Source organism: Merops nubicus, unplaced genomic scaffold (genome assembly GCF_000691845.1).
Source record: "Merops nubicus isolate BGI_N331 unplaced genomic scaffold, ASM69184v1 scaffold7540, whole genome shotgun sequence".
NCBI classification, from domain to species: Eukaryota; Metazoa; Chordata; class Aves; order Coraciiformes; family Meropidae; genus Merops; species Merops nubicus.
Genome location: NW_008584742.1, coordinates 3,833 through 31,698, shown reverse-complemented (window position 1 = coordinate 31,698; position 27,866 = coordinate 3,833). Strand labels below are relative to the sequence as shown.

Below are 27,866 nucleotides of genomic sequence, written 5' to 3'. Positions count from 1 at the left end.
ACTACGTTGCAAGAATTCATATCAAGAGTCCTGAATGAACGTCGTGCTGATTGATTCATTCTGTTTAGTTGTCAGCCCATCAAGGAATGACTGTCTCCAGAACCCTCAGGTGAAACATCTGCATGTGGCACGAGCTCCATTTCTGAGGGATTTGCAAACTGATTTTTGGGGCTTTCATCTCTTTGGAACTTTTCAAAGCCCAGAAGAAATTTGTTTTGGAGTGTGTCAAATCTGAAAACACAACAGAAATTCTGCCCCTTCCCTTCAGAGTTAAAGACCTCAGTTTCCCCAGTTTCTTGGGTCGTGGCAGATCAAACATAGGGACTTGGTTTTCTGCTTCAGCTGGTGCATTCCCCTGGTTTCTGCAGAGAAAAAGATGCTGCTAGGAGAAGGAAAGTAAGACCCTGAATTGTCAGAGTTGAGATGCTCAGCTGTAGTCACAGAAAAAAGTTTTACACTCTTTGAAGAAACTGTGTCCTGAAAATGTTCCCATTTGTTTCTGTATTTAGTATTTCCCAACTCTCTTTTCTTTGTGTCAGCAAAGGCAACATCATCTTGCTTCTGTTAATAGATAAGCTTCAGAACTCTCAGTTTTTAGATGAGGAAACCAGAGTCCCAAGAACAAATACAAGTTACCAAAGAAGTCAATGACAGTGCTGGCAACTAATGACTCCCACTCCTGTGCTTTAACCATATGGCCAGTCTTCCCCAAACGGTTTTATTGTTGATTTTAGATTAAAATCTATAGAATTTGAACTCTTGGTGCTTTTCAAGTCCCTTGTTTTAATTCCCAGGCATATCCACAGATCACGTTTCAGTTGCAATGATAGCATTAACAATGGGGTATCAGTGAACAAAGGTTAAATATCTGCACAAAGGGTAGAGGAAAACTCAGCCCCGTCACCTCGTTATGGTGAACTTCGTAAGATCCTTCACCTTCCAGTAAGAGAGCTCCAGAATTACTCTGTTGAATTCACTAGTTAGTTTGGATTTATAGCCCTGTAAATTTGGGTAGAATTTCTTGTTATTAGAAGGAAGTGAATTCCAGTAATCTTCTAAAAGGGTGTATTTATTCCCAAAGTAAAAAACAAATAAAAAACAAGTTAATACAGGGAGTGGAGTAAGATCGTAAGTAATTGCCAGTAAATGAAAGAGTGGTTGTTTCATCCTGAAACAGCTGGTTTATTGGGGAACTGTTTATTGACTTACAGATGAACTTCATGGGTTAAATGCTTTGCTGAAATAACTGAGCCTGGCTACAACAGCCCAGCCTGTCAGTTCACATGTACAAAATATCTCGAAAGTAGACCTCTTGTGAAATGACAAAGCCCTGCAAAAGCTGATCTTACCTTGAACTTTGCTTCTCTCCTGTGCTTCATAATGTTTTTCACTGAAGTTTTCTTTAGTGTCTTCTGCCAAGAGTTCACAGACTGGAATTCTTGAGTGCCTGAGTATACTTTCTGGTTTAATTCTGTTCACAGCTGAATAACATCTTCCAAAAACTGTAGGTGAAAACTGGATCCTGATGGGTTAGATTTCAGTTTTAATGAATCTCAAATAATGAACACCTAGACTGGAGTACAAGAACACCATTAAAAATGCTTAGTCTGGTATGCAAAATTTCAGAAATTCTGGCATTATAATTTCTTTTCACATGCCCACTCCCTCTAATGTGCTTTTTATTGACAGTATCCAGTCAATAGTGAGCTGGTCTCCCTCCTCTTCTCTCCTAGTTGTGAGCTTCTTCTGCTCTAAGCTTTCTGATCCCTTCAGTTGATTCATTGTCCTCTATACAAATTACAGGCAGAACACTTTCTTTCCAAACCTTCACTCTGAGAGCAATGGAGATTGTCTTCCTCTGCTCAGTTCCAGGTCATATGCTGATGGGGAGAAATTGCCGTGGAGAAATTCTGGTTTTGCTTCTGTGAATCCATGTGGGAATTCAGTGACTTGAGGCTATTGCAGGACAGGCAGCTTTGGGAGCTGTGACTGGCTTCAGAACGCTGAGAGAGGACGAATTTATTAGAAAGCTTCCCAGTGAATCCAATGCATTCACCATCAGCTTTCTGCAAGGTCTGGATTTTTTACGAAGCTTTAGGTCGGTCAGTTTTTGGCAGACTTTCATGGCTTCTCAAAAGGCACATTCCTGATCCAAGAGTTACCTTGTAGTAGGGGAATTCAAGAGTTTGGACTGAGGCAAAGGTCTGCCTTGACACCTCAGGGTTTGCCTGGCCTGTAAGTAGCTGAAAAACAAGATCCTTTAAGTGCCAAATCTCAACACCAGACTCATGCAATCAAAATCAGATAATGCAAACCTTGAGCATGCTTCTTTGACTGTAACTTAACTACTTCAAGTAGGCTTTCTACACGGGGGGAATTACTGTGAGATAAAAAAGGTGTGAATTTACTGCAGACATACTGCATACGCCTGCATGGACATACTGTAGGTTAGAAACTTGCTAGCTAAAGGCAAGTAGGAGCTCAGTTTCTTGCCTTTCACCAGTCCTCTCATGTAGCTGATGGCTTTGTAGGAGCCTTCCTGCGCTGTCTGGGCAGGTGGGGGAAACCAGGAGCTTTACAGAGGTCCAGGCAAAGACTTCAACATGAGGTAAGACCAAGCTGAAGTCCAGGCTGGTGCTCGGGGGTTAATTTGTACCAGTGCAACGGCTGGGGGTGGGGAGAGACCCAAAGCAAATACTGCTGTTGTGGGACATCTAGATTTACAGTATGATTACTCCAGAGAAGAGTTTTGCTTTAAATTAAGCCAGTGCTAGGGAGGTGTGAAGAGAGGGCATGAAGGACCTTTAAAATGCTGCAGCCCTCACATGATTTTATCTGCCCAACCTTTATTACCCTCCTTGCAGCTGGAATGATCAAGTGGTATCTGTCTGGAACCTGGAAGAGTCACCCTTGAGCCTCTCCATTTCTAGCAAGGTATGGGAGAAAAGGCTCAATACAAATGACATTCAAATAATAACATCTTGGTCAAGGGCTTTTTCTGTGGAGAATGACAACGTGTAAATCTGCCACTCTTCCAGAAGCTGCAGTCAGAAGTACTGAAAGTACAGACATGATGTTCTAAGGTTGCCTCTCTCTCTCAGCCAGCCTGTGGGCACAGTAATTCTGTGATATGGTTTTGGTTTCTTTCATGGAAGCCAAGTCTTTCCTGAGAGCATAGAGTTCTCTGTCAGCTCTTCTCATTTTTCAATCTGACTCAAAATGCAGTTTAGTTTTGAAGCTACCATGCACCAGAGAAAGACATCTTACACAGATTCTTTTTTTTTTTTAGTAGCATTAGTGATTTTGTCACTCTATATAAGGCAGTAGTATTAGTTGAGATAAAAACAGTTATAAGATTTTTTTACCAACATCAACTTTATATAAATGACATCTGTAAAAGAAATCAAACTGAAAATTATTATTATTATTAACTTGATCAGTCTGATACCTTTTTAGCTGCTTACATTTTTGTTTCAATCGAGGTGCTGAATGACTTAACCCTGTCAAAAAGTAAATGACAGATGTAGCTTCACATCTTGTTTTGCATGTAAACACTGAATCCACATTTCTGGCAGCAGAACCTCGTGGTTACACTCCCAGAGAGTCTGACTTCTTCAGCATAACAATTTTAGGAGTGACTTTGCTGCTTGTGGATGGCCAGAGTGTCACACTGCCAGATATTGTACTGTTCAAACTGAGGTGTGGAATTAATTGCAATGAAAACTAGGGAGCACAGATGGAGTCGGGGGGTTGCTGTGGGAATATGGGGGTGTGGGGGGTGTTTGTGACTCTCAGCTGAAGCAAGACTTCTTGCAGTAAGAGCAGTAGCAGCTGGGAAGGTTCTTTCTTCCCAGTACATCAAGGTTCTCTGCTGTCTGGAGGACTCTTCCAGCAGCTCTGTTGTGGCTCAAAGGCAGCAAGAGCAGTTACTGCTGACAGCATTTCTGAGCTTGCCACAGGCAGGAATTGGCCGTTTCCCCAAAGTACTTTTGGACATTATATTCTGTAATTAAAGAAAAAAAAAAAAAGGAAAAGAAAGGAAAAAGTCACTTCTTCATCACTGCTCAGGAACAGACCAGGAGGCATCTCCTTCCTTTGGTTCTTCCTTAATTGCCAAGAAACTTTCCATGCCCTGCAGGAACACCACTAATAACAACAAAAGTCCCGGGCTGCAAACAAACAAGAACTGCTCTGTTCTTTTATTTCAGATTGCTGCCTTGCCTGTATGTGAGACATCAAACAAAGCAAGGAAGCTGATTGCTTTTCCCATTATTTTTACTAGAAAACAGGAACACCCTGTGAGGATGTCCAGCGACCAAAAGTGCAGTTACTGAAGTGATCTGGGATTTCCACTCTGCTCTGGGACTTTATTATGACCCCAGCTCGTTGTAACCAGTTTTTATCCTGCTGGCAACTCTTGTTTTAAGCCATTGCTTCAACGAGTGGCTTCAGGAGCTTCATACCATCTCCAGTGTTGATGGCAGTGAACAAATATGCCAAGGTAAATTGCTAAATCAGTATAGACAGCTCTGCAGATCGTGTTAATGATAACAGTTGCAATGTAATTAACACATTGCAATGTGGTTTGGGGGGGGGTATAATTAAATGGATTAACAAATGTTTAATACTAAGAGAAATCTATGTGCCAGAAAATAAGTATCAGTACCAGAATGGGATAGAGGGACAGAGTTTTGCCACCCTGTGGCATAGTTGGCATAAATGAGGTTTTTATTCCTTCTCACACGCTCAGACAAGTTCCAATGCTCTGGCAGCCCCAGCAGCTCACAGGCTGGTGGCTTTCTTGCTAAGTGATGTTTCTCAAGGAGGTCATAACACACTCTGGTGTTGCCCTCCCTCCTGTCTGCCCTCTTTGGGCTAGTGAAAGATTTCCAGAGAAGTTCAATAAAATTACAATGCCTAAAATCAATGGGATCCTGGATGTTCTCCCTGCCTGTTGTTACCAGAGTTTCACTTTCTATGATCCCTGGGAAGAGAGCTCTCCAATGGCTAAAATGCACAAATAGATCGAGAGAGATATCAAGAAAGTGATTCTTGGTGACTCCTTGCTTTCCTTCCTTTAACCATGAGATACTTTGGGGTTTATTACAGTAAATGCTTTCGTTTTTCTTTTTTAATTTGTTAAGAATTCCACCTCTAGAAGGTAGAATACCACCAGAAGGTAGCATGTATCCCAACGAGCACTGCCTTTGGGCTACTGAGACTCCTGGTGAAGATCCAGGGTCTGGTGTTGTTTCAGATAGCTAAGTGCAGGAATTGAGTGATTTTTCATCAGCATACTGCAATACTTAAACAACAACACTGCCAGACACTGAAACACAGATTTTAAAGAAGGTTATTTTAATATGTGTCCTTTTAAGTTTCATGGTCTGCTTTATCTGTTTGATGGATGTTTAGAGATTACTCTTCTATCCATAGTTTGGTTTTTTTTCACTGATACAGCTAGATATGTATTAGCTGAACATATATATTTAAAAGGAATGTATATATTTACAAGGAACCATGCTAAAAGTGCAGTATAAGGCTAAAATCAGCCACTTCAAAATTAGAAAATGTCCCGAGTGCCTTTGCTTGGTAACAGTGCTGCTTGTAGAGTATTCTGTTACTCTGTTCTGTCCTAGGCTGTCACTGTGAGCAGCACAAGGAATAGACAATGCTGAAGGAAGGTCTCACAGAGACTTTCCTCCTGGCTTAACTGGGTCTGTCCATTCTTTTGCTCCAGGTATCAAGTGACCTTTGAATTCCAGGACCCACTCTGATCCCCTCTGCCTCAGCTCCACACAACGCACGGAGCTGATGAGCAGGGATCAGATACCCAGTGTGGAAATCACCTGAGGATTAGATGAGCTCAGCACTAATTACATTAGTTAAAATAGAAAATGCCAAGGAACCTTGTCTGGGCATTGTTACCTTCAACACCTAACCCAAAAGGAGATTCAGATGCTAGGCACAGATGTGTGTAATCAAATGAATATTATCCATAATAATCTGGTGCTCGTAGGGGCTTTCCCATTTTTGCTGGTAGTCAGGGTCCCCTGATGGAAGAACAGAGAAATAGGGGTTGGTTGGTTGCATCTATTTGTTTTGCTTTTTAAAGTTTTTTTTTCATATTGACATAAAGGATTATTTTCTAGGAAATACAGGCAGCATTTAGAGAAGAGCAGCGTGGGTTTGTTATAAAATAGAGGTGCTGCTTCCAGTCACTGATACGGCTTCTTTTGGAAAGCCCCTTTCATTGTGTTTGAAATCAAAACACACAAAGTCTGAAATTAATGCATTCAGTTAGACACAGGCAGGCTGGAATGCTCCTGTTAAACCCAACCTCTTCAACCCTGCCACTGCTGCTGCTTGTAGTACAGATCTGTAGCAGCACTGCGTGGTGGAACAGCCTTTCCAAAAAGCCAACAGCAGCAGTGAGCACCTTCCACCTCCCCTCTGTAAATACCTGATGCAATCAAGAATGAATGGGGGAATAAGAAGCTCTAAGAAGGATGGCAGCTGGGTAGCTGGTTTCGCTTTGGACGTGTGGGATGCATTTTTTTTGAGGAATGCTGCTCTCCCAGCACAGCCTCTCCCTCAGTGAGAGTGGTGCTGGAATCCATCCTCTTTAGCCACGACTTTCACACGACATTTTTTGTACTCGGATGCTTTAGTTTTGTATCAGATTCTGTAATTAAAGAAATCCAGATTCATTGACCTCAGCAGTCCAGATACATTGACCTCAGCAGTCCAGCTTACAGAGGCTAAAACTTTCTAGGCTGTGTCTTATGATCAGAAAGATAAAAGAAAAAAACAAGTCAGCTAGAGCCCATCATCGCCCTGACTATCATGTCATTTGAAACCGCACTCCTAAATTGGGAGAATTGCCTAATGCCATATTATTACACAAGATTCAGATGTCTTCTAGTTCACTGTTTAATAGGAAAACCAAGAATATAATATTTGGGTGTTCAAATACATGGTTGTCACTAGACTTTAAAGGCGTAGCTACCACAATCAGCTTGTAGAGCTGAGAGAGTTTAGAAACTGGGAAGTAATCTGAAAGAGTGAAGAAATGAGGTTAGATTTAAGTGTCCAATCCATGGCGTGTGATGTTCTGAAAATGGCTGGGCTTTAGAAGATGATATTCTGGAGAGACAAATGGAGACAGATAGTTTAAAAGAAAGGAGTTACAGCTGTGAGTTATAGAAGGTATTTACATCACCCCAGGGGCTCTGTGGCACACTCTCATCTTTGGTACTCTTCTGACAGCAGTGGATCTTTAATAAAATAATCAATTTTCATAATCAATAACCTGACTTTCAATCCTTTCTAATTTCTTTTGTCTTTCTTCTTCTTTTTGCTGATAAGGGTGGAAACCATGGGTGTGAGAATTCAAATTCTCATTCTCTTCCTGAGCACCTCAGAGAGGTTTTCAAGGCACTCTGCCCCTTTTTGAAGTGGCTAACTTTTACTTTTGACAAAACTTGCAGGGTAGATAAGAAAGCTTCATGACACCTTAAACCAACTGAAATCTTTCCAGGCACCAGGGCCAAGAGTCCCTCTCCAGAGTAAGGACTGGCAGTGAGGGAGAGGCCGAGGGGCTGCCCAGGGGCCGAGCGCCAGCGGCAGGGCTTGTTCTGCAGCGGGACGGGAGGCAAGCGCGGGGCTCTCAGAGGATGCTCTGCGGTGTGCTGCTGGTTTAAGTGGCAACGTGCAAAGCCTGAGCCTGTATGGAGTCACCCTGGTCGGTTGTGAGTTTTCACACACTCATCCAAACAGGGGTAAAATGACTGTACTGAAAAAGAGCTTGTTTCTTACTGGGAACTCTTTAGAGTTGCAGCTCTTGAGTGTGGCGGACGGACGGGGCAGGGCTTGGACTGATGCCTGCCCAAGGCTTTGGGGTGGTGAAGTGCTCTCAGAGGGTAGCCTAGATGACTCAGGAGCCTGTGTTTCTGCACAGCCACCCGTGGACCTCGGGTGATAACCTTGATACATGCAGCCGACGCACAGAAACCCAGCAGCTCAGGCACTAGTGATTGACGCAGTTTTGTTTTGTTCTTTTTATTTTTACTTTTCTTTTTTGGGCAGCCCCCTCCCCTCCCCCTTCCTTCTAAACTGTTTTCTCAGCTTGCCTGAGCCTCAAAGCCTGTCTCCTGCTTGTCTTGAATAGCTGCTGGAATGGACTGAATGAACAGACACGGAGCAAGACTGGGCTGGACCCTGGGAGGATCTCAGCCTCCAGGAGGAGCAGCCTGGCGGTGTGACCTGCGATGCTGGGAGCTGGGGAGATCTGACACCACTACAGATGGCTGCCTGCAGCCTGCCATTGGGAATGTGGCTCCTGCTCCTTCTCCAGGATGTCCAGACAGCCCCGCAGGTAAGGCAGGGTGGCACCAGGATCCTGCAGCCCCTCAGGGCACAGGAGCCTGGAGGGGTCTGGGACACTCTGGGCTGCAGGGCTGTCCTGCCCATGGCTGGGTGCTGGGTGGTGGGTGCTGGGTGGTGGGTGCTGGGTGGTGGCTGTCCCCAGAAATGGGCTTTGTGCAACGCAGGGTGGCAAAGGTGCAGAGCAGAGCTGGCAGAGAGTTTGCCCTCTCTGGAACTTTGCAGGGGATATGAGCTATGATCTGCATCTTTTTGTTGGCATTGCCAGCGTTGCTACTTCTCCAGGCACATCACAGCTAGGGAATGAGGAGAGAGTTGATCAGGGTAAGGGACTGTTCTCAGTTTTGGTGAGTGGCTTTTATTTTGGTCTGGATGGCCAGGTGCTCTGTGGCAGGCACATGCCTTGCAGGGCTTGGTTCAGAGGGCTTCTGCTCAGCCTGCTGATGTGAGGCAGGGTTGGCAAACTGGAAGGTGTAAAGGCAAATAAAACAATAAAATACCTTCCTCTTTACAACCGCTCACCCCTCTGACTCCAACTTCCTCATGAATGGGCTATTATGTCTGCATCAAACTGACTTAAAATAGACATAGCCCACTAGTTGCACTCGCTGATGCTGCAGATGCAGGCTGGCTCCCTGCTCAGATCATATCACCCCTGTGGCTTTGCTCCCCCCTCTCACCCCCTCTTTCCGTCGAGGATCACGTGGTGCCAGCGAGCCCTCAGCACCTGGCAGGAATCCAGGTGATTTCCCTGGCTCATGCTGAGGCACACGCTTCTGAAAAAAGCAAAGGTCACTGGCAGAAGCTCTTTGCACAGGTAAAGTCAGTTGGGTGAGGGACTGCACCCTGTGCTGGATCCTGAGACTGGCCACTCTTCTTTGCAGTGGGAAGACGAGCGTGTGTTAGCCCAGGACACCCCTCTGTGCATTGTAGCTGGGTGATGCAGCACATCACTGGGCTGTCAGTGATTTTTGACAAGATTAGATCTATGAAAATAGTCCTGCATCATCTTCATAGACATTTGAAATAGATCCTCCTGGGTCTGTTTTCTAAGAGTGGGAGTTTGCCCTGTCTCTTTAGTTGTAAATTCCCCTCCCACATTGCAGGTTTGCTCCACTTTGCTGTCTGTCTGTCCTGCCACTGCCTCCTTGAAACACAGCAGGATCATTTTCCTTCTGTAGGACTGGAGCTGGTAGTTCTTGCTCACCTGAGGGGTGCTTAGAGGGCGTTCGATAAACTTGTCTGCTCTGCTGAATGCAAAATGCTTTAGGAGAAAGGTGATATTACTTTTGGTGTTTTGTTCATAAAATGAAAGGGGCAGAGAGAAAAATCTGGCTTTCTGATACTTATTGCCAACATTCAGACTCACTGCAAGATCACCAGTTATCTGGAATAAATACGTAAGCCTTGCTGGGCTCAGGAACTGGCTTTCCAGTGTCCTTCTGCATGGCCTCTGTCACAGCAGCACTTGCTTTTGGTGCTGCTCGAGTGCAAGTGACACTGTGCAATGTGAGCAAGCCACAGCTTGTTGCTCATAGTTTACACTGTATTCCACCTCACTTGGGTCCACAGCTCGAGTTTTGTTTGTTTTAATGTTCAGTTAACTCCCACTTGTTAATAATGTCTTTACTACCAAGCAGATGAAGCTTGAAAACCTACTTGAAACCTTGGATGATCAGCTTCTTCTGTACTGTCAGGATTTGGATACAAGCTTGAAAGGGAGTCAACTGTTTTGCTGCAGGATTAGTCAGTTCTGGAATAGCAAATACTGGTAAAAGATTTTTTTTACGGTAACAGGCTTTCTTCCTGACTTACAGCTCATCTGTAGCAAGCTGATCTCACACGCTGCCTCACCATTGCCTTTGCTCTGTGAGATCAAAAGACCATAAACAAATGAGTCAAACCTGGTCCTGACTGAATTGCAAAGTAGCCCACTGACTTCAGCACCATCCCTACCACTGCCATTATTGAAACTGGAATAGCAAAAGTGTTGCCAGGTATGAGGAAACGGAAAAGAGCTCCAAAAAGCCTATATATATAAAAAAAAAGTCTCAAAAGCAAGCACAGAGCTCTCACACCGAGGGGGGCTCTGCTCCTGCCCACACAGTGCCACCAACTTTCTTCCACTGAATTTATGGAAGCGACTGTGCAGCCACAGGATGAGCTGTTCCAGTGCAGTGACCCCCTGAAATCCGGTGTCACAAATTCAGAAAGCAGAGTTTTCAGTCAAACAAACTCCTGGCACTGATTCATCCTCTGGAAACGCAATTGCTCAGCCTTTAACAATCAAGGAGTTAGAGGGGGAGGAAGCTGTGGGTACAAGGAAGAGAGGGGAAGTGGGATTGTGGCCTTGGATGGGAGAGCCACAGGATGAGCACAGCTCTCAGACACAAATTCTCACTTGGCTAATCCATTCTTAGTGCAGACCCATCCCTTCAGAGTTTCCTGGGAACCAGAGGGAAGGACAAAGACCTACTGCCCACCACAGCTGGATTCCTCATCCTTACCCACCAATACCTTTGTGATCCTTCCTTGAATTTTAAAGACCTTTTTATAACATATATTAACAAACAGATTTGTAAGTATTAATGGACAAGACTAAGCGTTGCTGAGGTAGAATTGTATTTCCTCATTAAGATTATCCTTTGGAGGGAGGACAGGGAGATGTGCAATGTCTCCTTCTCTTTTCTTCAGGGAACACTAGGAAACGATGCCTTAAAAAGTGAAATTGTGCAAGAATTTTGAGTTCCCCTGGCAGAACCTGAGTTCTGTTTCTACCTGTCTTGAGATTCAGACAAGAATGGATAAGGAGGAGGGATAGCCAAAAGGTGAAAGAGAAAAATACTTTGAATGTTAATTAAGCAGGATTTTTAAATTTCATTCTGTTTCTTGCAGAGATGAGGAGGTTCTTGTTCTGTAAAACTTTTTGGAGATTTCCTTGATGAAGCAAAGCCACACGCTGCTCTCTGCTGAGTGTGGAGTACAGCACACTCGCCAGTGCTTGTGGGCATTCCAGGAAGAGGGAATGGGGCACAAGTGAAGTTTCTGACACACAAAATCCTTCCCTTCAAAATAAGTAGTAAGGGCCAGAAATGATGAAGTGGCTCATGGGCTAATTAACCATTTCTGTAAGCACAGTGGAGCCAGGAGAATTATTTCTTAGCACTTTCTTTTTTGAGGGCCCCTACACACAGGCAGCATGGGCTCAGGCAGGTGAACACCCCACCCCAGCACTCCCAGCTGATGCCTTTTTGTAAGCAGTTGATAATCTTGAGGGTTTTTAATGCGAGGCTGAAACTTTTTTCTGTCTCTTTTGCTTCATCCTTTCCTTTCATTTTAAGAGCTATTTATGAGCAACTAGGACCTGCCAAGTCAAACCTTAACTTCAACTTCTGCCTAACAAAGAGTTAATTTAAATAAACTGATTTTGCTCTGGAAAAAAATAGTTTTAGTAGTGATATTCACATGATCCTGGGACAAAGTAATTAAGCTCCTGTTTTAATCTGAGGTAGGGTTAAATTTCCACGGTCATCCTAGAATGTATTGAGAAAGGATTCTGTGACTTATAGTTCATACTGATGAATGGGGTAATGGTCCAAGGCAGAAGACTGTCACTATTTTGTAGTTAAACCTTATGTCCCTTTTTTAGGCATTTATAATGGTTGATTTTGTGCAAGCACTCCCAACCAGCATATATTAGCAATGTCTTAATGCTGAGATTTTTGTTGGCCATGAGAGCAGTAAGAGCACTGCTTTTACTCCTCCCTGCTGTGTTCTTCTTCTGCCCTCACATGATTAAGTACCACTTTTCACTTGAATTTTTCCCTTCTTGTGATTCCCCTCCTTCTTTTAGGTGATCCCTGTTCTGATTAAGGCTTGACAAGAGGGATATTCTCTTTAACAGCTTCCACTGTTGGCTACCATCATCCCAATCACCAGAAACCCAGTACCTTGCAGGCTCCCACAGCTGCAGCTGTTGGTAGCAGCTCAGAACAGCACATACCAGTGCTGCTGCTGGTGGTGGGAATTTTTCTCAGAATTTCCCTCCTCTCAACAGGACCATTCTGTGCTGTCACTAGATTCCTTTGTAGCCACAGTGTGAGAAGACAACTTAGCTTTTCCCCTGCCCGTTCTGATTGCAAACAGCATGTGATGTCCTCCTGAGCAAACTGCTTCCCCAGGTTTTTGTATGGAAAGATGCTTTTATGTTTCACTGGAAAAACCGGAGCAAATGTCAGCTCTAAGTTCTGCTGCAGCAGACTGACCTATCCTGCTGGCAGCTGTCCTCCCCTTCACAACTGAACTGCAGATTCTGGCTGGCAAGGTAAAAAGTGTTAACAGCACCACTGGTGACAGTTTGGACAAGATTTAGTAAAAGCAAGCAAATCTGAAGTTGAGGATCCAGTGGGAATGGAGGGACAGTGTGTCCTCTGTGCCCTTACAGAGCCTATCTGGGCTTCCCAGGTGCTACCACCGCAAAAATACCCAGAACTGGAGCTAGGCAGTGGATCCAGAACAGCAAGGACCTTAAAGTAACACATCTAAGGCTGAGCAATGGTAGAACCAGGAACAGAACCACCAGCCTTGAACTTCAGGCCACCAGTTTGTGTTCCATCCGCAGTAGACTTAGACCTGTATAGAAATTTTATGTTTTGATTGAAAAGAGATGTGCTGGTTCAACAGCCTTCATTTCTGAGAAGTTACACACATATGTTGCTTCCATAATTCTGTGGAAATCTGGTGACTTTTTTGGCCTAGCCATGGAAATATTTCACTTTTTAACAGTATTTGTTAATCAGCATTAACATATTTTGTAACTCCAGCACTCAGTCATCGTTCTGTCCAGGAACAGCAAGACAAACATGCATTAAGTATTTTGCAGTCCCTCCAAATTAGGATGGATTTGATGGTTGATGTTTAGATTTCTGCTCTTACAGAGGAGTAACCAACGGCCAAGGAACAAACAAAAAACCCAAACTGTGTCACTTGGAGTCTCCTTGCACACTGAGATATAAGGTGGTGGTGAAATCAAGAACATGCATAACGTATCTTTCCAGAAGCACTGAGTCGTGCAGGACGTGGGACTGGGAAAGAAGAAATCTAGAATTCCCAAGGTTTCTTGCTGAATTGTTTCCAGCAATCTCTTCCTAATTAGAAATACTAAGCTCAACAAAATGAAAGATCAAACAAGTCAACATTCTATTGCAGACTTGCACCCTGATTTCCCCAGCTGCAGATGAGATGGCAGAGGTGGTACTTGACGTGTTGGAGTAGTTAGAGGTGATGGGACTGAGATCATTCATAGGTTCAGTCACTGAGTGGGTAAATCACATCCATTCAGGCCTGTTGCTGCCCACTAATCACATCTTTGTTCTCTTTTCACCTTTTATCTTTGGCTGGTTATCTTTTGGTTCAGCTAACTTATTACCATGCTATTCATTACAAATAGGCAGAAAAATGAAAATTGCATCACCCTTGTGTGGCTGACTTTTCTCAACCTTTTCCCAAAAGCAGCCTAATCGAACCTCCACAGAAAATGAGTTAGCACCATTGTTTTATGGAAGACTTAAAACATTTTGAGACCTTGGCCCCTCACCTCTGCCATTTCTTCAAGGCATATTCTCTGCTTTTAGGCACCCGTTTGTTTAACTTCCCAAACTCACAGAAGTTTTGGTGGGTTCTTGGTGCAAGATGTAACTACGGATTGGAAGTGGTGGGGTCATCAGAAGGCAGCTTCTCAGCCATAGAAATCATGTCATGTTTTGTTAAAATGATTTCTTTTGACAACAGAGCACTTGGGCTTGGCTCAGCGAAGAGTGAAGGTGGCTACAAAGCTGTACTTGTAACTAGGCACTGGAAAGCAGCGTTTGTTGTGAAGCAATGTCATGTGTTCTGTAGCTGGCTGCAGGATATAGGTGCCCTCTCGTGGAAAGGGAAAAAAAGGTTGAATACTCTTTTGTATGTATGTTTTCATCATTTGTGTACACTGTGTATGCATCATTCGTTCAGTGATTTATCTCAGCACTGGCATCAGGTCAAAGTCATGATCAGGATTTGCATTGCTGTAAGTAAGGGAAGAATCTAATCCTAAAATCCTGATTTCAACATTTTAGACAAAGTACTTTTTTAGATAGCAGCCCTTGCCTCACACTTTTACACAGACACTATTCCTTTATTTAAAACCCCCAAAAGACAATTAAATAAGCTGTGGGCTTATTCGTTGCCTAAATCATTCAAGAATTTTATTCCCATCCCAATTTCAAATTCAACATCATTTGCAGCCCGAGTTGGTTGCCCAGGAGAACTGAGAAGGGAAGATCAGGTGCCTGGGGTGACTTCCCATAGCTCTCACAGAGAAACCAACCCAGGAAGGGTTAGCTCCAGCAAGGATGCTGCTGTGTCTCAATTTTTCTTTGTAAGTAGTTAACTCATTTAACGTCACCGAAGTGACTCCAGAGTGACCCCTTGGGCCTCGTGTCAGTTCCTGCTCTTCAGCGGTTAGTGCAGAAATGTGTCAGGCAGGATTTCTCAGTCCTAGCCCTGAATCTCGATGAAATGTAATGGTTTCGATATGTTTCTATTTCTTGTCCCTTTGATAATGTCCTCCTTGACTGAACGTTCCTGTTTTCTGATGTAAGCTGGGTCAAGTTAAATACCTTCTGTGTTTTATAGCCCTGCTTTGAGAACAGTGAGAATAGACAAAGAGAAGAGTTCAGCTGTGAGATGAAGTAGTAAGATTCTGCACTGCAAACAAAGGCAGTAGGAGACAGGAAGTGCTATTTCAAAGGCCAATGAGAAATTTGTCTGCAGAAAGTGAGATGTAGGTTTTCTGAAATATTTAACCAGTATCACGTGGGAAAATCTCGGGAGAATCTGCTGATTGAGTCTTTACAAAACATTGTCATTTATACCTTCTAGCAAATATTGAAAATGAAATTCAGATAACATTTTTAGGGGATTAGTAAGGGAGATGCCAAATTCAAGAATCAGATTTCTCATCAGAAAACTTGCAGAACTGTAATTTCCCAGAAATTCAGAATATTGAATTATAGCTAAATACACTGAAAATTGCAATCTTTGCTTAAGTGTATGGGCAACAGTAATGTAGTTGCTTTGGGGATACATGAACTTCCCAAAAGCTGGAGGCTTTTCCTTGCCATCTGCAACTGCCATCACCTGAGGTAGATACCAGGATCTGCTCTAAACAGAAATAATTGTTTTCTAATTGTGCTTTTTGCCTGTTTCAATTTCTAGACATCATTAACCCCGTCTCGTTCCTGTGATACCCTTGAGAACTGGTTCTATGATGAGACTTCAGGAAGCTGCTGTTACCAGTGCCCCTCAGGTCAGTATGTTCATAATTCAGCCAAATTAAGATGGAGCCTTTCTCACAGGGATCATAGGAGCCAGGGGTATCTGCAGAACTGCATTTTGCCCCTGAAGAAAAGTGCAATTTCATGAATCCAGAACCAGATGTGAACTTGTTCTCCACTGCCTGGCTCCTGTTTTGGTAATTTACAGCATGCAGGCAAGCTGTAAATTGCAAACAAGATAACTGGATAGGAGTTTTCATGGATTTTTTATCAGTTGATTGGACACTCTGAAGTTTCCAGAAGTAGGCAGGTCTCTGGATTCTTTTCGACTTGCCTCAGGCTGTGAAGCAGTGCAGTGAAATTAGGCCAAATAAGTTTCTGAGCAGAGAAAACACAGTATAAAAAGGAGGTGTGGAAAATCTGTCATTATCCTCCTAGTCAAAACAAGTGTCTTGAGACACAAGAGAAAGGGACGAGCCCCCTGTGAGGGGACACAGTGAGCTCTGACAGAAGCTGGCTGTGACTCAGAAAAGCACATGAGGTCAGAAGCAGGAAACATCTTGGGGAGACAAGAGATCTGGAAATGTCTGAAACTCCCCCTGTTGGCCCAAAATCCCCGTAGTGACTGGGGCATTTTGTGGTACTTCACCATCGATCTCTTCTTATAGCAACGTTTTCTTTTTCTTTTTCTTTTCTTTTTTTCTTTTTTTTTTGTGAAAGGAAATTTTTGACATTTATTTGTGCTGTAATGATAAAAAGGGGGTTGGTGCTTGTTTGCAGTGTTTGCACACAGTCACGTCAGCGTTCCCCCGGGACGCCTTGTACTGCTCACCACAGCACCAGAACTGTTCAGAAGTTGTATAAATAAATAAGACCAAGGGATGGAGAAACTGGCCTCATAAAAGAAGAAAAGGCTCAGGCATCTGAGCCTGAGATGGTCCCAGGAAAAGCTCTTTTCTCCTTCAAAACCATACTTTGCAAAGGCTCCTGTAAAGGCAGATGTCACCGAGCTCACGTGGAAAGCAGAGATTTGATTGATGTCTGGCTGCAACAAGCCACCAGTCCCATTTCACCTCTGCTCATCCTTGAAACTCATTTTGCTGCCACAGACATGGACCTGTTGAAGCAGGTCCAGAGGAGAGCCACAAAGATGATCAGAGGGCTGGAGCACCTCTCCTACAAGGACAGGCTGAGAGAGTTGAGGTTGTTCAGCCTGGAGAAGAGAAGGTTCTGGGGAGACCTTCCAGTATCTGAAGGGGGCCTACAGAAAAGCTGGGGAGAGACTTTAAACAAGGGCTTGTAGTTATAGATGAGGGTTAAATGAGTTTAAACTGGAAGAGGAGAGATTTAGATTAGAAATCAGGAAGAAATTCTTCACTCTGAGGGTGGTGAGACCCTGGCCCAGGTTGCCCAGGGAAGCTGTGGATGCTCCATCACTGGAGGTGTTCCAGACCAGGCTGGATGGGGCTCTGAGCAACCTGGTCTGGTGGGAGGTGTCCCTGCCCATGGCAGGGGGTTGGAACTAGATGATCTTTAAGGTCCTTTCTAACCCAAACTGTGCTATGATTTTATGATCCCCATGTCAGTCTTGGCCATCTCTTCATGTCCTCCAGGGCCTCCTTCACAACAAAACCACATAAGAATCTTTTGTCGTTTTAATTCCATTGCTCCTGCAAGCAGTAACCTGTTCATATCTGCTATTAACTCAACTTCTCACTGCAAAGAAAGAGAAGCTTTTCTATCTTTAAGGTCCTTTCTAACCCAAACTGTGCTATGATTTTATGATCCCCATGTCAGTCTTGCCATCTCTTCACATCTTCCAGGGCCTCCTTCACAACAAAAACACAAAAGAATCTTTTGTCATTTTAATTCCACTGCTCCTTCAAGCAATAACCTGTTCATATCTGCTACTAACACAACTGCTCACTGCAAAGAGAAGCTTTTCTAGAATTCCATTTAACCAAAGTGGAGCATCTCAGTCTCTTGGTGCAGCCTGGCCTTACTTCCCCTGCATTCCAGCTCACAGGTATACAGCTCTCAGTCTGAGCACATTGGCCCCCATGCAAGCCATCCTCTGTTTCAAAATTAAGTTCAAGTTCAATTTCAAGATAAACTTCAAACCAAACCCCAAAGATCACTCTAATCAATTTCTACAGCTACCATGCCTCTTCTCGTGTACATAATTGTTGTGCAGAACAAAATAGTTCCCTCCTGTCGAGGGGAAGAACAGAGACTTCCATCAAAAATAATGGCATATGCTAGAAGGGCTTATGTTATTCTAAGCTTTTTTACCTTTTTTGTTTGGTTGTTGCTTTGGTTTAGACTCTCAATCAGATATTTGTCTCCACAAGGTAGTGCTGCAGTCAACACTCAAGAAAATTTCTCACCCACGGTTAACAGCAGATCCTGGGGGTGAATGAATGCACATACTCACAAAAGAAAACCACTTAAACACTTCATCTACTTACTTTCAGTGCATTTTTCTGTACAGTGGTTGCAGGTGGCATTCCTACTGCTCAGGCTTTTATGTGGCTGTTGAGCTATGAGCACAGCCAGTGGAGAGCAGCTCCAGAAGACACTGGTAAGCAGGCTCCAAAGCTGCTGCACCTGGGGCACACATCCCCCAGGGGAGCGACCTGTGTGCACAGGAAATCTCAAATAACTGAAGCAGAAGATTTGGGGTTGTTGGAGGAGGAAGGGGGAAATGACACACGTGTGCAGTACACACGTGTGCAGCTTGACTGCTGAGGTTCAGCAACCAGCCCTCGCCTGGAAAGGAATAGTCTCAGACAAGTAGTTTTGAGGAGGTGGGAGTGTCGTGGTTCAGGCTTTTCCTGTGGTATTTAGTGGGCCCAATATAGCTCAGCATTTTTACCTGCACTCCTACGTCCTGCTTGCCAAAATGCACAGTAGGTGAGTTATTCCCCCACCAGTTCCCTCTCCCTGTGGTTAACTCTGTGACTGGGTGATGCAGGCTGCATGCTGGAATTTGTTTCTATCCTTCTGTTTTCCACCTGTGGAGCATTCAGCTCTTCCTACCTTTATGTTGCTGCTTTAATTTTTCCTTTTGCTTTTGGAACTGCTGCAGTTCTTTTCCCCCTGGTAGTTATTTCCACCTCCTGGCAGGGCCACAATGTTACAGCTGACCACAGTGCCTTCTAATTTCTTTGGCACTATGGCCAGTGGTGGGATGCTTCATCAGTTGCTCCAGGAGCTGACACATTAGGGATGCCCCGTTCCAGCCTTTCCTGTACTCCTCACTGGTTATTTGACCTAGCTTGCCAGGCAGGGGCTTTTGAAGGTTAGTAACTAGAAAATGATTACCATACATGAACAGAGAGTCATAGGGTAGCTTAAGCTTGGGAAAGACCTCTAGAGGTCATCTAATGCAGCAAGCTGCTCAACTTCATGCATGCTGCGTGTACACAGAAGGTCTGTGAGATCCAGAGTAGTGTGGTTGCAGACTGTGAGCAGTGAGTCCAGGTGAGGTGGAAGTGTTGAGCAGAGGAAGTATTTAGCATGTCCAGCGTCACAGAGACAAATATATGTGATTTGCTTTGTTTAAAGGAAAACAATTGGAAAATGAAACCATTAAACCATCTCATAACTGTTGATGCAACTGTAAAACAAGCAGGACTGCTCAGAAAGCAACTTACTGCAAACCTGCTCAGGCCACGTAGGGCACAGCTCACGGAGTCCTGCCCTGTAACCTCCCGTTCTGAACGTGGGTGATGGGGCTGTCCTGTGTGAATCCGTGTGCACCTAGGAGATCCTGGCAGCTTCTGAAAGGAAAAGTGATGCCTTAGGTAGCAAAATATCAGGATTCTGTTGCTATAGTCAAGAAGAAAACATGAAAAATGATTGCCTGGGGACTTAGCCATGGCAGGACAATATTGCCCTCAGTGCAGACTTGGTGCTTTTCTAATTGTCAGCAAATGACTTGCCAGGGGCCTGTTCTGCACCAGTCCCTACCAGTCTGTACTGGGAAAATGCCACATGCAGTGTTGCTGTGACAGGGCAGCTGTGGTCCCTTCACACTGGAATGGGAGAGGTACAACTGGGCCAAGGAAACCAAACAACGGGTCCAAAGACAAGACTGTGGTCATGTGTCTGACAGGTAAATTAGCATCCAGGAGCACTTCAGGGTGGTTGTTATGGGCTTCCAAACACGTATCCTCGTATTCTGTTTTTCTTCCCCAGGCTATGTTAAAAAGAAAGCATGTCCTAGGGACCCAGGTGAAGATTGTCTGAGGTGTGGTCCTGAGCAGTATGTGAATGAAGAAAACCAAAGGCCGCAATGTGACGCTTGTGTGTCGTGTGCAGGTTTGCTTTCCCTCACAAATACCTCACAGTCCTATTCTCTCTATTTATATTTTATTTACACTTTATTTATATTTTACTCATTTAGAATTCCCAGCAGCAAAGTTATCCATCCTTGGTTACTGCCTTAGAGAGCAGAACACAACCTTGCACATACTCAGTATCGCTGGCTGTGTGACCTGGGACTGAGGAAAATTCCCTCCTCCGATGCTCCCCAGGCCTGATCCGTGGTTTCTGCTCTAGTGGGAGCCATTGTCTGCAGGCTTCCCCAACGGCTCATGGCTTCTGCTGCCACCTCGAAGAGTGCCAGCAGGCTCTGCTCCCTGAGCCTCCCCCCCTGTGTTGTGCTCCCTGCCGAGGGCTCCGCCCTCACCGCGGCTCTTTGCTCCTCAGACCCCGACCTGGTGGAGAAGGAGCCCTGCGCCTCCCGCTCCGGCCGCGTCTGCGAGTGCCGCCCGGGCCTCTTCTGCCAGGACAGCCTCGTGAACACCTGCACCCGCTGCCAGCAGCACACCCTGTGCGAGCCTGGTTTCGGAGTCAAAGTCAGAGGTAGGGACTCCTGCCTGGCTAGCTCACCTTTCCTGACCTTGGCCGTAGGCCTGGACCTGGTGTGGCTCGGTTGGTCGGTCCTCAGTCGTTAATTTTATACAGGCACCTCAACAAATGATGTGACTTGTGAAAAATGTCCTCCTGGGACCTTCTCTGAGCTCAGCTCCAGCACTGACATCTGCAAGCCCCACACAAAGTAAGTCCATAGTTCTTTAAAGTGACTGACTAATTAACTAACGTTAATAAGGGGTGAAAAGGGACACCTGCCACTTCTGGGGTGAAGTATCGAAATCTGTCTTGGAGGCCATGGGATAACACTGGGCCCGTGTGCAGGGTTTAGGAGGCCCTTCTTTGTACCTGTTGCACAGCTCTGTACTGGAGGATGGAAGGGAGGAATTCCCTCTTATCTCATTTTTTGTCTACTAATTACAGTGGAGTTATGCACACATGTGAGGATCAGGCTTTCACCCAGGTCGAAAACTAATGCCACAGGGGTGAGAAGAAGGTTAATGATTTTTTCACTGAAAGCAATAAGTGCAGGTGGTACAAAAACGACCAAAGGGATGTTTGTCACATGGAAAATACTCTTCCCTTGTGCCTGGCAGTTTCCTCTAGCGCTGAGACCCGCTTCTCTTTCGTTCTCTAGCTGTGCCAGCTTAAACAAGGTGGTGCTGAGCGAAGGAAATGCCACACACGATCAGGTCTGCCTGGACCAACTGCCCACCCACCTGACCCCAAGCACTTTGTCCATGAGATCCAGCAATGAAACAAGTAACTCTGACCTCAGGAGTTTTGAGGAGAACCTGGTGACTGTTGCCAGTATTTTAAGTGCCACAACTGAAAACCCCAGTTCAACTCCTGAGAAGAAAGTTCTGGCTGGCACTTTCCCCACCTCAGCCAAGGGGGAGGCAACAACTGGAGGTAACAAAGATGAAGCATTTACTGGGCCTAGCATTTTTTATTTGGAATTATCTTTGGTAAATGCAATTTTCTTGTGGGAGCTTCCTGCAAATCCCCTATGACTTGTGGAATGATGTCCATGGATCTATATCCAAATGCACAGACCTACTAATAGTTGCCCCTCTGCCTTTTCTTAGCCTTTCCTGTACTCTCTTTGCCTTCCTGTGCTACAGGTCTGGTTCTCTGGGGAGTGGTTGTCTCTGTAATAGTGCTACTTGTGGGCATGATGTTGTTTTGGAAGTGGAAGGTTTGCCAGAAGCGGATCCTCATCCTCAAAGCAAAGCGTGAGTTTTTAAAGCTGTACTGTATAGCAGGCTGCTTGATCTCCAAGTATATGCCAGCTGGGAACTCAAATATCCCAAAATTTGTGGAGGTCACTGGGGAAGATAATGGTTGCTGCTGGCTGGTGAAGGAGGCCAGATAAGGGCTTTAGGGAAAATGTTCATGCAGCATGGAGAACATGGGAGAAAGACTGAGGTATCTGTGAATTTATGGAATAAGACACCACAGGCTGGGTGGGGAAAAAAGGTGACCAGTTGTTTCTTCTCTCAGCACAGGCACTAATGTTAAATGATACCTGAAAAGTTTTGTATGTCTTGATTCCTGTGATGGGGTTGGACTTTGAGAGAAAGAGTGATTTTTACTGACACAGGCTCTCTGTGGCTTTGTGTGGAGTTAGTGTGAGGTGTTCCTGTGGAACCACATTCCCTCTTTTACAGCAAGTGGGACGTGCATGTTGGGTTGGTTGTAGACCTGTGGGTGTGGTGAAGCTGTTAGAGGCTGTAGGCTCCATAATGAGTTTTGCTAAACAAATGGTTTCTTCTATCAGCACATCTGTCAGCACATCTGCATTCCGTCACTCCACACAAATCCGGGCTCAGACCTCCAGGTGAGCGACTGATGGAGCAGGAAATGTAACCCCTGTGTCCAAAGGACACGTGGGTGGCTTTAACGTGGACCTTTATTCTATGGAATTTTAATTTAAACCGTGGAACTTTTTCATGTGCAAAGCACCCAGAGGCCGGGCCTGGTGCCAGCCACCAGATGGCACCTTTCCCCCACGGACGGCAGGCAGTGATGTTGGTCGTTGATGTCACTCTCTGACATCACTCGCTGATGTCACTCGCTGATGTCATCCAGTGGTTGGGCACTGGAGAACGCCCAAAGTTCATTCCTGGGCAGCCAAATGCAGGACACGTGCTCAGGGCCACGGGGGCATTGGCCACAGCAGCCCCAGCGTGCTCCTGCTGCCCGGGTGATGACATCCCCCGGCTGCTCCCTTCTCCTCTGATGGGTGAGAGTCCCCTGGGCACCATGCAGCACAGCTTTCTATACTTGTCTGCTCAGGTATATGATTGAAAACCTCTTGTGTGCAGCTGAGTCTTCTCAAAATGGATATTTGCTTCCTCGCTTGCCTTACGCAATAGCAACGGTTCCTGTGTGGCATCCTGGAGCTGGCACGTTGAAAGAGGGGTGGCTGCATGTCAGGGTGAACTTAGGCAGTGGGCCTGAGCCCGTCTGGCTTCCTGATACCACAGAAGGGTGCTGTACATTCTATTCTTCTCACCTCCCTCCATTCCTCAGAGTCCCCTTCCTTCTTCCTGGCATAAAATCCCATCCTCTTAATCTGACCACATGATAAACTGATCCAGCTTGTTAATCCAATAGAAAGTTATTAATTTTTATGTAGTTTATTTATTTATTAGTAAGCCTGTCTTCTGCTTATCTAGAAAGCTCAATCATTTAATCCATTCATTAGAGGAATCACAGTTGTGGTGTGTGGAGAGTGATAGGGATGGCCACAGAGGGCTCTGGGGAGGGCAGAACCTCACAGCCTTGGCAGCAGCACGTTGCTGGTTCACCTCAGCCATGTCACATAAGGGTTCCCTCAGCAGCAAAGGAAGCCTCATGCGGGTGGGTTGGGCAGTGGAGCAGTTTAGGACATGGCCAGGTGATCTTTCAGAGCAAATATTCACATTCCAGTGATTGCTGTGAATTTTCTTCTGATATTTTTTCCTCTTTCCATTGCAGGTTCTGACCTGGTGAACAAACGTCCAGTAAGTGTGAACAGTATTCCAAAACAGATCACTTTCCATTCCAGTGTAAATAATGATATTTTAAAATGCCCTCTTAGAGCTTGGCAGCCTTTTTGTTTGGATGCTCCTCTGCAATGCGTGACCCTCTGGGGGCAGCGATGAGGACCTGCCACTTGCACGTCTCAATCAATGTTTAATGTGGTGTTAAATAATATGAGGCTGCCAGTCTTGCTTGTGAAGGGAGTATTTGGTTTGGTGTTATGCTCTTCGTGTTGCATTATGTGTGACCAAGTCTGAAATAACAGGATGAACATGTCTTTCTTACCTCCTGAGAGAACTTTGCCTGTCAGTCCCTTTTTATCTTTCTGCTCCAGCCACACGAGTGGGATTTGTACTCTGCTTCTGTCTCCCTCCAGGCCACCTTCCCATTTTGCAGGATTTGGCATGACTCTAATGTGGGTAAACAGTGGGTCTTGTTTGTCTGGAAGAATTTCCATTGGGACCAGCTTCTGATTTAGCAGTAGAGTTTGCAGATGAACAAGACACATCAGGCAACATGGTACAACAGAAAGCAGTTCCTCAGTTCCTAAATCATCATAGTTCTGTTTGATTCTCCTTCTTTCAGTGAAATTACAGCAACTTTCATCCTCTGAGTCTTCTCAGTTTAATACACATGTTATCTTTAAATGTCCATATCTGTTAAAACAGTCTTTAGACTGTTCCTTTTATTTTTTTTAAAGTCAGTTTGCTTTTCAGTGATGTACATCTGAACACATACAAGATACTACTTGTTCTAATAAATCTGGCTGCAATCAACTATCATAATTTCAGTGCTAATTCCTGAATTGTAAGGAGCTTCTACTCTTGCTGTCATAGTGTCAGACATGAGCAAGAGTTTTAAACGTGACAGTTCAAATTCATACTATGTTGGTGTTTTGGTTTGGTTTGGTTTGGTTTGGTTTTTTTCCCAATCTTGTGGAAACAGAAACAGAGCTAGAAACCATGAGAAATTTGTGATGCAGGACCTTAAGCCTCTTTCAGATTCTGGCTCCTCTTTTAAAGGACTGTTGCTAATTAGTTCTTCACCTAGTACCTAGTCTGAGCTTGTTTCTCCTACCTGAGGTTCTGCTGAGGCCATTCCATTTTTAAGTTCAACCAGTTCAACCTCTGGCTTGTTTTGTTCTTCCAGAGGAGCTTGGTAGGTCTTTGCAAAATCTAAGAGCAAGTTAAACCTTATATTTTCAGTTGGACTGTTTGACTGTCTCACCATGTGTCTACACATCTGTACAGGTTTTCTTCCAATACTTGCCTCACAAGTAAATATGAAAAATATCTTGTTAAAAGTTCTTTCTGAGCAAGCCCCTTAAATTTCTTACCTCCAGCATCTATCTTTCTTACTAATTTTATACTCTTTGCTGAGTGGTGCTGCTGAGCTCCAGCCTCTACTGCATTCCAGGGTAGCAGACTCTGCCACAGAGCACATGGTGTAAGAATTGTGGCAAAAAGTCAAAATGACAGATAGGTGGATTTACAAAGGTTCATTGGCATCTAGATTGTGGACAAGGCAGTGGTATTCACCAGAGCATCCAAGCAGGTCACTGGATTTCAGTGGAAGTGAGGTACCTTATTGCAAACGTCAAAAATCTGTGTATTTAGCTTAGAAATACTCTTTCTAAATATGACCTTAAGTGATGCAGGAACCTAGTTCAGAGAAACTGAAGTTCTTATATCAGTTGGGCACTTGGGAAATTTTTGCTCCCTGTGACAGTGGTGCTGTGAAGTTGATGATGTTATCCTGACTGGCACGGAAGGGTGCTGTAGACCTCCTGGAGTCTTGGCAGTGTTGGTTTTACATTCACCCTACTCCTGCTCTCCTCTTTGTATTGGCAGATCATGCTGACTAACAGGGAGCCAGAAGAGGAGGAGTTAATTGGCAAAACCCTCCCTTTGGAAGCCAACAATAACTTGGTCTCCAGCACAGAAAAAGCTCATGGCCCTGAGGTGGGCGTGACGGACGTGACGCAGGGCAGTGGAGCTGCTCCAGATTGCCCGGTGGACTCTCAAGTGAGAGACCACACAAATAATCGCATTGGTGAGTCTTGGGGTTCTCTTTTCTTCTTGTTTTTCCTCTCTTGCCTTTTCTGTTTTTCAGCCATGGCAACATAATGTCTTTTGGTGATTACTGGTACACTGCAAAGTGTCCAAAGCTTTTAGCAAAAGTAGGGGCTGAATCTCCAGAACCTTCACAAATTCTGGTATATCTGTTCATTTGAATATAATACTTCCTGATGTTCACATTTTCCTTAGCCACAAAACTGTCAGAAAAGTGCTCTTCTTCCTCTTTTTAATTCCAGAAGACGTAAATTTGCAGAAGAACTTTGAAATCTAAAATGTATTAGCTGGAAAATGACGCTGTAATGCTTAGTGAGAGTAGTACTTCACGTGTTCCAAGCAATTATTTTCTTCTCTTGGTTTCACAGTATTAGCCCAAAATGGGTCTTCCATATGTTCCCATAGTCTTTGACCATGGCCCAGGGTGGGAGATGAATCAGGCAAAGAAGCTTACTCATGGGGAAGAACTGTTAGCTGAGACACAGTCTACGTGAGACATTCTGGGAATGTTTTCAAACCAAATTCTGAGGTTATTTGAATGTTTGGGGTTTGTTTTTTTGTTTGTTTTTGGTTTTTTTTTGTTATTACTAGAGCTGACCTTTTCTTACTAAATGCCCTTTCTTTTTTTACTGTGGGTGATGGACGTGGGATGAATGTGATCTTTTGGCTTACCATACCCAAATATCTCCAAGCAACTGTGAACAATAACCTGCAGTGTCCAATCTGCAGCAGCCTCCTAAATAAAACATCCAAGCTATAGCAAAGGCTTATTTACATTTTGTAAAGGAGTAGGGTCAACAAGTTGGACACAAGGTTCATGACTATCCCAGAAGTTGTAAATTCTCTGCAGGGAAAAAAAAAACACCAAACATTTTTTGGTGGTCCTAAGACCTCAGACAATTACCCAGAATTTCTGTACAGTGCTGCTTTTCATGCAGGTATAGTTGCTTCTCAAAACAGCAGAAGCATAAACCCTGGACTCTCCATATCTGTCTTCCCCAAATCCCAATTAATTGCTGCTTCTAACAGACTCTTGTGAATATCTTACTGCCTTTTCTAATCTGTCTTTCTCCTGTAGTCCTAGCTATAGTGCAGTGGCTTCACCACAGATCTACTTGGTCTAAATTGCCCAGAGTCCCACTGGCAGTCATCCCAAGCCAGGCAGGGCAGTGTGAAACGTGCAGGCTTTCTTTAGCACCTTCTGTGCTCAGTGCTTTGATTTCAAAATTAAAAGCACCTTGTAAGTAATGAGGAAGACAACTTAGAATGTGTGAATTCCTAAAGTTTTAGTAGGTTAGTGAGTGCTGTGTTTTCACAGTGAGTTCTGTGTTTTCACAGTGATGGGCTTGATCTGCTGCCTCTGACGGAAAAAAAAAAAAAGGGGGGAGGAAAGAAAAACTGGGTACCAAATAAAAAATTTTGCACGAAAAGGAATCATCTCTAGGCTCAGCAGTGACTGTTAACTACACTCAGCACTATTTGTTTCCTTCCTCAGAGAACTTATACATCCTGAAGGCCGACACTGTTATTGTGGGGTCCATTTCAGAAGTGCCTAGTGGCAAGAACTGTGCTGCTAGAGGGTGTGAAAGTAATGTTGATGCCCAAGAAAACACAGAAGAGGAACTGGAAATGCACTATCCAGAGCAGGAAACAGAGTCTTTTCCAGAGAATGATGTAACAGTTCCTGTGGAAGAGGAGGGAAAGGAATTTCATCACCCTACCACTGCCACTGAGAAATGATAATCCACTGAGAAGGTGTGTGAAGCTACAGCAACATCCAGGGAGACACTAAGGCTGAATCTATGACAGGGGAGCCAAACACACAGTGCCTTAGATTACCTGGCAAATCATGTACAACACTGAAACACATTCCAGCAAGGAGTGCTAGGACCTTATTTCACTTAATGAATGAGAGCATCACCCAAAGCACTGCCCTTCATAGCTGGTGTCAAATATTCCTCTTCCTCTCTCTCTCCCAGTGTCTTGCTGGAAAGAACTTTGAACCAAAGCTAGAAAAACCAGAGGACATCTGGATGCCCAATCTAGTTTCACAGCTTGCTTTCTCTGTAGGAAAGAATGGATTGAAAACTGTGTCTGATGAACTTCTATTAGCCATGAAAGTTCTGGTCAGAATTCTGGCCAGTTTCAAGCTTGAGACAGCCACGTTTCGTACATTGTTTCTATTCCACCA

The 27,866-nt window shown here is 44.5% G+C and overlaps 1 protein-coding gene across 1 annotated transcript; it reads left to right on the top strand.

Annotated features, from left to right (window-relative positions):
- The first annotated feature begins 8,305 nt into the window (after positions 1-8,305).
- On the top strand, positions 8,306-27,415 carry TNFRSF8 (tumor necrosis factor receptor superfamily, member 8). Its single transcript, XM_008945172.1, has 10 exons — positions 8,306-8,377; positions 15,640-15,730; positions 19,899-20,021; positions 20,412-20,567; positions 20,670-20,763; positions 21,214-21,488; positions 21,701-21,811; positions 23,559-23,590; positions 25,454-25,655; positions 27,171-27,415. Exons 1-10 carry the CDS (start codon positions 8,306-8,308, stop codon positions 27,413-27,415), a joined length of 1,401 nt encoding a protein of 466 aa, XP_008943420.1.
- Positions 27,416-27,866: the final 451 nt, after the last annotated feature.